This window comes from Rhea pennata, chromosome 1 (genome assembly GCF_028389875.1).
Source record: "Rhea pennata isolate bPtePen1 chromosome 1, bPtePen1.pri, whole genome shotgun sequence".
NCBI classification, from domain to species: Eukaryota; Metazoa; Chordata; class Aves; order Rheiformes; family Rheidae; genus Rhea; species Rhea pennata.
The window spans coordinates 197,368,924-197,379,306 of NC_084663.1; the positions used below are offsets into that span (position 1 = coordinate 197,368,924).

General features: G+C 39.9%; 1 protein-coding gene across 1 annotated transcript; it reads left to right on the forward strand.

The window, feature by feature from the left end:
- Positions 1–258: 258 nt before the first annotated feature.
- On the forward strand, positions 259–1,797 carry GJA3 (gap junction protein alpha 3). The gene has a single exon (XM_062577368.1). The coding sequence runs from the start codon at positions 259–261 to the stop codon at positions 1,795–1,797; it is 1,539 nt and encodes a 512-aa protein (XP_062433352.1).
- The last annotated feature ends 8,586 nt before the right edge of the window (positions 1,798–10,383 follow it).

Consider the following 10,383-nt stretch of genomic DNA (forward strand, 5'->3'; position numbering starts at 1 on the left):
CTTTATGTTGACATTTAAACTTGTACAGGCTATGTGCAAGGCACTAGAAAATCCCAGTTCTCTGCTCACCAAAACCCGTGGCTACGTAGGACATAGGAGTGTGTAATTCTTAACATATGCATGCAATGTTTTGCAGAAGGAGGTACTCTTAAGAAATGTCTTTCATTCAGGAGCAATCTGTTTTACCTCAGCACTCTGTAATTACAGGATTTTTTAATGCTGCTCTATGTTGTTATTGCAGGGTAGAAATCTGAAACGATGGGTGACTGGAGCTTTCTGGGGAGACTACTAGAAAATGCCCAGGAGCACTCCACGGTTATTGGCAAGGTTTGGCTGACAGTACTGTTTATCTTCAGGATACTGGTGCTGGGGGCCGCTGCTGAGGAGGTCTGGGGAGACGAGCAGTCAGACTTTACATGCAACACTCAGCAACCTGGTTGCGAAAATGTTTGCTATGACAAAGCCTTCCCTATTTCCCACATCCGCTTCTGGGTACTGCAGATCATTTTTGTCTCCACTCCAACCCTCATCTACTTGGGCCACGTGCTACACATTGTGCGCATGGAGGAGAAGAGGAAAGAGAAGGAAGAGGAACTGAAAAAGAAAGGAAACATCAAGGACAGCAACTACTCGGCAGCAGCAGCATCTGGCGGTGGTGGTAATGGAGGAGGGAATAACATGAAGGATCCTCTTATCAAAAGGGGGAAGGAGAAGCTCCCAATCCGTGATGAACGTGGTAGAATCCGCATGGGGGGTGCCCTGCTCCGTACCTATGTCTTCAACATCATTTTCAAGACATTGTTTGAGGTGGGCTTTATTGTGGGCCAGTACTTCCTGTATGGCTTTGAGCTGAAGCCAGTCTACCACTGCAGCCGCTCGCCTTGCCCGCACACCGTGGACTGCTTCATCTCGCGGCCCACTGAGAAGACCATCTTCATCATCTTTATGTTGGTGGTGGCCTCTGTCTCCCTGCTGCTGAATATGCTTGAGATATATCACCTGGGGTGGAAGAAGCTTAAGCAGGGTGTGACAAGCCGATACAGCCTTGAGATGCCTGTCACAGCAGTGACACCAGTCATGGTAGCAGCAGAGTCCAAACCTGTTTCATTGCCTCCACCAGCACCACCCATGGTGGTAACGGCTGCTGTACCCCCTCCTGTTCTGCCTGAAACCCGCACTGTCACGCCGCTGCTGGCCCCAGTGACCATGCCACCGTACTATGCTGCGGCTACTCCGAGAGCACGGCCCCCCTACAAGACGACATCCGTAACCAGCTACCCTGTTGCTCCACCAGCTCCTGAGGAGAAGCCCCGTGCTGTGACTCCCACGCCTGTCTCCACTCCCGTCACCATCCCGACCCCCATCCCAACGCCCACACCAGCTGTCGTCAACTATTTCAACAACAACAGCCATGCTCTGGCAGCAGAGCAAAACTGGGTCAACACGGCAATGGAGCAGCAGGGGAAGGCACCCTCCAGTTCGGCGGCCTCCTCTACCCCCAGCAGTGTCCGGCAGCTTCCTCCACAGCAGGAGGAACCACTGGAGCAGCTACTCCCACCGCCGGCTGGGCCTCCCGTATCTGTTGCCAACAGCGGCAGCAGCACCAGCCTGAGCGGGGCAAGCGGCAGCAAATGGGATGTGGAGGGGGATGAGGAGCTGTCAGAGGAACGGCCTGTCTCAGCTGCCTGCACCACTGTGGAGATGCATGAGCCACCGCTGCTCGTAGACACACGGCGCCTAAGCAGGGCCAGTAAGTCGAGCAGCAGCAGAGCCAGGTCAGATGACCTGGCCGTGTAGTGTGGTCCCCAGTGCTCGGGGGAGCAGATGATTGAGGGCAGAGTGGGCAGGGGAGCTGCCTGGGGAGGCCAGGCCTGGCGCGGGGGGAGGCCTGGCTTCCAAACTTTGACGCGTGCTGTTTTTGCACTCTGTGAGTTGTAGTGGGGAAAAATATCGACATTTTCTAATAGGTCAGGGGGTGGCCAAAGTGTGGCCCATGGGCCAAGGGACCAATCCCACTCTCTTTAATGTTCATGGCAGTCTCCTGAGGGCAGCCATACTGGAGGCCTGCACAGATAGCAGATGGTGATGGTAACTGGTCATGTGCCCTGAGGCTGACTTTCATCCAAGAAAAATGTTCATATCCGTAGTGCCCATGTGCCTGCCCATCATTTCCCTCTTGCCCTTACCTTCACTTCCGCTCTCTTTCACATAAGCTCTTCATGAACAGTTGCTATGACTTACTTTCCTTCCTGGCCTTATGGCAACCGTCAGGATGGCATGCACTGCCTGTTGGCACCTGTCATCTCCATGGACCAACTTGCCGTATTAAAGACTGAGGTGACTGCAGTCTCTTCCATATAACATAAATGAATGAAGCCTTTGTGCTCAGGGCAAATTGCCAGTGTGGTCCTCTTGGCTGGGCAAAGTTTGGATAACCCCGTAGTAGATTTTATCATTTTGAGGTTCATCTTTCTATTATTATTTTTCACTCTTGACCTGTTAGGAAGTGTCTGGTTTGACCTTCTATCCAGTGTTTGCCAATCATGACCACACCATGTTTTTAAAACCACAAATGTGTTTGAGCATGTTTGATTATAATTTTAGAGGACATCTGAAATTCCTTAGAAGAGGACAAGAATTTAAACCACACACCTCGGAAATTACTACACAGAACAATTTCTCTTCAGAAAGCAAGGATTATGATTTCAGTCAATTGTGGCCCTGTACGTTGCCCATCGACAAACAATAGGATAAAGAATGGCTCTGCATTTTAGACTATTAGGTTTTAGCTTAAGTTAGTTGGAAAGTTGCCTTTTAGAAGTAAACTTGAGTGCATATTTTTAAGTATTTGAATATTTTTAGAGTAATTTTGATCTGTAGGTTTAAAGTTACTTGACCGTGTACTTACTCATTTAAGTTTGATCTTTAATCCTACAAGAAAATGTAAAGAGAAAGAAACTTACTAATGGTAAAAGTCTCAAAGCAACGTTATTTCCTGTTACGTTTTACCCTTTTCTGTAACAGCCATCTGTAGTGTTTTACAAGTCAGTAAAAACAAATTTAGACAATATTGTATTGCAGGAAAGTGGCTAAAATATCAGGGCAACATGGTAGTGGATGAAGGTCCTATTCTGGTCCCACTGAAGTCATGTGCAGAATTTTTGTTCACTTTCATGAAGAACAAGACTTGGGATGGATCCTGCAGGCCTTATTCAAGCAAAACTAATATTCAGATAGAGTTTTGGATGCTACAGGGAATGTCAGTTTGGAGCCTTAGATAAATGCATAGAAAGTTTGCTTTGGAAAGTTTTGCATTTCCTGTAAAAATGAGTGGAGGAAACTGCTGGGTTTTTCTTTCTAAGGTGCAGCTTTCCTTACAAGTGGCTCAGTCCTTTATTCCTTTGTAACAAATGCTCTCACAGAATATAGTCAGAATTTCAAATGCCTGATAAGGCTGGAGAGAGTTTTGGGTACAAAAAGAATGCAGGATTAGGCCCAACTTCAGTTCTAAGCATAATACAAATGAACTGATGCTCAGAGTCAGTCCAATTGCTGTTATAAATCTGAAGTATGATAATTGGAGAAGAGCAGTCAAACACACTGGAATAGCCCTTTGCATTTTCAAAGTGTTTGGCCTGGCAGTGCAGTCCTTACTCAGGCAAAGCAAGGTCACCATATAGCAAATAGTTACAATTACCAGTTATCTCTGCTGTTAAGTGTTTTCTAGAATATATTTATTTTTTTCAACACTTAAAATGCATTCCCACCACTCAAGACTAAACATGTATTTTTGCTACTGTTTGAATAGACACAAAGCTTTTCAGATCAGAGGCACTGTTCTGCAACCCTTAAGTGTGTTGTCCCATGACTTCTTCGACTTGCTTGCATGAACCATGTGAGAAGCCTTTCTGCTGTTACTGATCTTGAGGACAGACACTACATTAAGAACCAATATACAATACTACAGTAAACGTAACTGGTAATAGGTATGCAGCTTCATGAATTTTCTATGTTATAAGCCATATAAACATTTCTACAAGAAAACTAAAAGCTAAATTCTGCTTTCTATTCTATCCATGCAACTGTGATGAACTTAGATTAAAGTTGATAAAGTTGCCTAGGTTTAAAAAAAAGGCAGAGTTTAGCCCTCCATTTTTTTAGATTTACTAGCAATTACAGTAGCAACTGTGTCAGTCTTGCTAAAAGCCAAGCAATTACATTGCTGAAATAATTCAGTATGCATCTCTGTATTTTAGTACATCAAAATTCATGGGCTAGATTTATCTTTTTTTCTGTGCTTCTGAACAATGAAGTCAAAGTGTCTCTGGAATGTATAGATATAAATGAGATTGCCTGGAGTATGTGTTTTTCTTGTATTGAGTCCTGAGAGCAAAACTGACCTTTTGTTTTATGGATCCAAATCTTACAGTCCTTACTTGACCACAACCCCTACAGTGTGTGTTCTACAGGACTGCATCCATACTGTATATAAAAAATAACAACAGAGATAGATTTAACTTGCTTAGGATCAACTGATACTTAGTCTGACTGTTTAAAATTAACATATGTGGTTAGTCCTGTAGAGAGTTCAGGTATTTTTTTATGGAATATGTTGCATTTTCAGGCAGAGTCACTACTGGAAAGCTGTAAAAGACCATTCATTTCTGTTACTAAGGCTAGGGAGAGAAATGTAACTTTACTGCAACTCCTAAGAAAAATCTGGCAGAACAGCCTCCTTGCCAAATGGATACTAGTCTGAGAAAATAGTTGTAAGACAAAGCAAAGATACAGTTCACAAGCTGTGCTTTAAGCTCAGCTTCTTTAAGTTCTACCAAACAGCTGTACAGTGTCAGGCTTCTTGGTTACCTACACTTTGATTTGGAGTTCAATAATGTTTTTTTTTTTTTTTTTTTTTTCATTTAAGCCCAAGTAACTGATTCAGAACTCTCCTTTGGTGCTTAAAACTCCCTTTAGTTGCTGCATCACACCTGGGATCAGATTTGTTGAAAAAAATCTCCTTGATGTGGCAGATCTTGAGATTTTTAATTAATCTTTACTCCTTGAATTGTCACTGAAATCAACAATCATGAATAAAGCATAAGAATCAAACTCAGGATTTGGCCTCATCCACACTGTTACATTAGAATTATAGTCTTAATTGAGAACTTATAGAGAGATTAGGATAAAGCCCAGTTATTTCAATTTTTACTCAAGAAAAATACACATGGACAGTCTGCAGTATTCCTGAGCAAGAAATACAGATAGAAATATACTGTAGGGTATACAGGGAGAAATTACTAGGTATACCAATATAAATAACTACGGATACAGATAGAAATTACTAAGTATAATTCAGTATACAGTTAGTAGCTGATACATCAAAAGGCTTGCATTTCAATGATTAAAGATTTGCCCTATATTGATATTGAAAACCAAATAGCTCACAGTTTTCAAGAGTTCAAAAAAAAATATGTACAAACACTAACCAATTTGTTTGGTAGAACAGAGTCTGTTAGCAAAAATATCTGTTAGTTTCCAAGTAATTTACTCATTCACATTAATCTGAAAGAGAGAACTGAAGGGAATTGTACTTTGACTTGACTGGTCCTGTGGCTGTTCAAGCCCTATTTGAAAGCCCTATTTGTTCAAGCCCTATTTTGTATTTATTATAGACGTATCTAACTTGAAGCTGGTAGGTGAGTTATTGCAGAACTGGAAATCAGAGCAGAATCATCCAAGATGTTATTAAGCAAAACGAAAAAAATACTATTTTTTTTTCTCTTTGAATAGGTGGATTGTGGGAAAATAATTTTCTGTCTTACTTGAGGTTAAAATGCTAAGGGAGTGCAGAAGAAAAGAAGAAAAACAAAAAAAAAAGATACTCTTTGAACAAGATACCAGTGTATGTATGCTATATTATTTTGCAATAAATAAACTTACTGCTACTAGTTGACCCTGCTTCAGGCAAGGAGGTTGGACTAGATGGCCTCCAGAGGTCCTTTCCAACCGCAACTGTTCTATGAAACTTATTTTCCAAATCACTGATTTCACTAGTATTTTTTCATAATAGTTTTACAAGAATGTAGTTAGTAAAAATACATGTGTATTAGCACATTTCTTGGCCATGGGCACAGTTAATCTGTTTTCTATCACTGGGCTTTTTTCATTAGTGCAGCTGTCAGTTAATACAAAAGCAACTGAAGTACAGACAATTTACAACCCCACAGTTTTTCCCTTTGTATTTTGATTAAATGAAAACAGCCTGCTAGAACCTTCCCTCTATTAAAATGGAATATTTTTTTTCTGTAAAAATTAATCTCTTGCTTTTCATAGAGGAAAAGGTGCTCCTTGAATTTGTTAGTCCATTCTGACATTGAAAAAACATAACTTCTTGGAAATAAGTAGAATGCCCTGAAAGTGCAGGTAAAATGTATAACTTGGAAGCCTGTTAGTATGTAAAGGGGAAGTGGTACCAAAGACAGATTTGGCTCAGTATATTTGTTCTTCAAAAAGGCACTTGGAGCTAATTAAATGTCTGACATATTGCGGTTCTTGAGATTATTTTCTGGTATGAATACCTAAGTGTAGGATTGGTAAAATAATTAAAGCAAGCCTTAAAAATCAAATCAGTATCTAGGTCCTTTTTTGGTTAAACATGGGACCGCCTCAGCTGATGCAAATTGTTGTATTCCACTGAGTTTATAGAAATGAGCCCCCAGTCTTTTTTTTTTTTTTTTTTTTTTTCCCCAATCTAGGCACTAACACCATGGATTTGAAAAGGCTGGGCTTTTTTTTTTCCCCTAGATGTTTTTTGTTTTATTTACTGTGATTTTTCTTGCGAAAAGTTTGCTCTTGTATTTTGATTTTCTGAAGTTTACATTCAGTTTTTGATTTCAGATTGTACATTTGGATGAAATAAACTGTTTATAAGTTTACATTTGTATAAAAAGTAAAAGAATGACTCTGCCAATAAGTTAAACCTAAAAGAGAAATGTCTTACTATAACACAGGAACTCTTCAGGCATAAGGCGGTATCATTAAAGAAAATTAATCCTGATTACTGATTTATAGTATCAGATTTCTCTATATATTTAAAACATGGGAGCTGAATATATAGAGAGCACATGATGGAAAAAGAAACTTTTTATCATGAACTCAATCATTACCAAATAAATTTAGGGCTCATTATTATTTATATACTTTTTGTATGTTTGGAAGTTTAATGACAAAAATTAGCTGTGATATATGTCCTTTAAGTGATAAATTTGCAGCCTGGTTTAAAATTCCAAACAAAATATTTATGGAGAAACATTGCATTGTTACATTGTAAAAGATTTTAAAAGGTAAATATTTTGTTTTCCAGACAAAAATATCGTTGTGATCCTGCAAATAAAATTTCATGCAAGTAATTTTACATGCAAATATACCAATTAAAGCTAATGAGACTGTTTGCATACGCAAAAAAATACTGACATAAAAAAGAAATTGCAGATTTGTGTTTTAAGTTTGTTTTAAGATGCCAATCAAATTCTAGAAGTTTCAGTAACTTAAGAATTATGCAAGAAATGTGAACATGCTTTAAGATGTGGAATATATTCCTACTCCCATTTACATAGTTTCTCTTAATTAAAAGGTTATATAGCATAAGAAAGCTTACTCAGAGTTTTCTTTTTGCCTTCTGGTTGTTTGTCTTCTACATGACAGAATCTCACGGTAAAAATAGCGAGTTTTCTGGGCCATCAGGGACTTGTAATAACAATAAAAGCAGCAACCAGTTAATATGCTGTCTTGAAAGAAATGCCTTGTGTATTAAATTCTGTAAGAACCAGTTGATGTGTTAATTTACCTCAAGTGTTTACAAAATCGTGACTAAATAAACTTTTTGTACCACAGAATTGTCTCTGTTAGATTAAATTTTCATGGCTGTGCAGATGAGCTTTAAAAATACTAGAATAGCAGAACAGCAACTAAACTCAATGAGCTCTGTCCCTTTTTTCACTTACTCTGCTGCTTCCTTTCTTTCATACAAAAATTGCATCTGAATTGCATCTGTTGGAAAACTGGCTTTTGAAATCCATCTGCGTGCCAAATGCCCGGTGATTTCGGTGGAAGTTCGCGGTCCGGAAGACGGGTGCGAGCGAGACCCGCACTAGCAAGTGCAAGGGGCGAATGCTGACCCTCTTGAAGCCGGTGCAGCGTTTGCCTTCTGCAGAGTACAGGTTTCATCCTTGATTCTTACTTCGACGCACCTGCGTCACTGTTCTTCTCGTGCTATGTAGTATGGTGTTAATAGCTGTCCCCGTCTTTTCCCCCAGTGCTAACTCGCTTTCTTGGCCTCATCCAGGCCATTTTCCATCTAGCTGATACGACTAATGAGACGGTTACCTATAGATGCCGAAAGGCGTTTAGTGCATCCTTACTGGAAATAGCGCAGAGTACCCGCTGTGTTTGCAGTTCGCTGATTTGCCCTATGTAGGCAAAGCTCGCAGTTTAGCACACAGAAATGTAACCCAATTTTGTCCTGAAAATGCACAGTGCGCTAACAGCAAGTATGTCTGTGTATTGCACAACCCGCTGAAGAGGCCCTGTCCAAGAAATATAGTTTATAAAAAGCAGCAATAAGGGCAAGACTAAGTGACTCTTGTAGAAGAGTTAAAATTAGTATGGAGGTTTTGTAAAACTTGATTTCATATACAGCAATTATATGAGCATAGAAACCATGAAATCTTGTTCAAAATATTTAGCTAGCCTTAAAGGTAGCACTTTTTTTTGGAATAAGACTCTCTAAGCTGAGTGAAAATCACTTTGTCAAATGTACTAAACCTTTAATTTCAGTCTAATAAGGCAGAGGCAGAGGATTGATTTAAGTGATATGACAATTCAGAGATGTGTTGAAATTTAATGCTTTAAGTGTATTTAAGGGTATGCTATTATTAATGTAATTTTAATACGTGTTTAAAAAGTTGTATATTTCCCATGGAAATTTTGGAAGTGATTGTACTTCAAAAAAAAAAAAAAAAAAAATCTGATTAAGTAACTGTTTCCAGCCCAGGCTAGTGTGAACTCAGTTTACACATTGCTTCCCCCTTTTTAAACAGGAATGTTCATATAAAAAAAATCTTTGTTCCTATGAATTCAACACTTGCTATTCAAAAACTCATAAATAAAGTCAAAAATACTTTTTTTGGAGGGAAAAATGCAGGTTTTAGAAATATAAAACTCTCTTATTTATAACATGAGGGTCCTCTGGAACCTGTGAGACCCCATTTGTGGAGTCAATCTATGAGTCTGCTTGCTGATAAATTGTCAGCACAGAAACTTCTGGGAATGTTTAGCTTTGCCAAATGTTATTATCACTTGGGTCTAGGGATCTCTCTAATTCACAGTAAGTGTGGAAGTTTGCTTTCCTGACAATTGCCATTAAGAAGTACAAAATCAGAATCATAGAATCAGTAAGGTTGGAAGGGACCTCTGGAGATCATCTAGTCCATAGTTCCAGGAGACTCTATAGCTCAAATACTAAAACTTAGCCGTCCCTTACTTTAGATCTGTTTTATAACAGATTTTGGCAGATTATTTCTGTATGACAGTAGAAAATAGTTTCCCTATGGATTTTTTTTTTTTTAGATGTTACTGTTTCATCTGTGTCAGACTAAACGCTGTATCGGGATCAGGCCAAATGCTGCTGACGGTGCCATGGGCTTGGCAGGGCAGTTTCTGTCCTTTGCTCATGGCAGTACTGACTGTTCGTCTCTCTCGTGTCAGTGCATGAAGTGCATTTTTTGATACCTCCTGTGCTCAGGCAATGCTGTACCTGCTTTATGTGATGTATCCGTATTGTACACCAGTTTATTTACAGTCTTTGAGGACCAGGCAGGGGTAAAGCAAGCTGAGAAGAGTATAATACAAATCACAGCAAGGTAAGGCTTAGTGATGAGAGGAAGCCAAGGAAAAATGTGAAGAAAGTGATACCAGCAGTACTGCTAAAGATACCTCACTTGCTTTTAGCACTTTTTACTATATGTGGCTGGAATATGTTGCATTATTTTTATTTAGATTAATATTTCATTGCCAAATTTCATGATTCTGTCCCCTAAAGAAGGGACAGAGTCCTACCAGGAGAATCGAGTGTTGGCTGGTGCAGACTGTGGCTGCACACCGGGCACTCGCTCTTGTCCCTTGGGACACAGCCACGGCACCTTTCCTTTGTGTGCACCATCTGCTGAAGAATTTCTGGATAAAATATGAAACATGAAGGTGCTACTCTAAATCTCTAATGATCTGCATGAGGATATGGGTCCTTCTTACTCCCAAGGCTGCCTTGCTCAATGTGAACCTGTGTCAGGTGAAGCAATCTTTCACATCTTCTGCAGGGAAGAAATG

Coding starts and splice junctions, on each gene's coding strand:
- GJA3 (XM_062577368.1), top strand. CDS start 259: ATGGGTGACTGGAGCTTTCTGGGGAGACTACTAGAAAATGCCCAGGAG.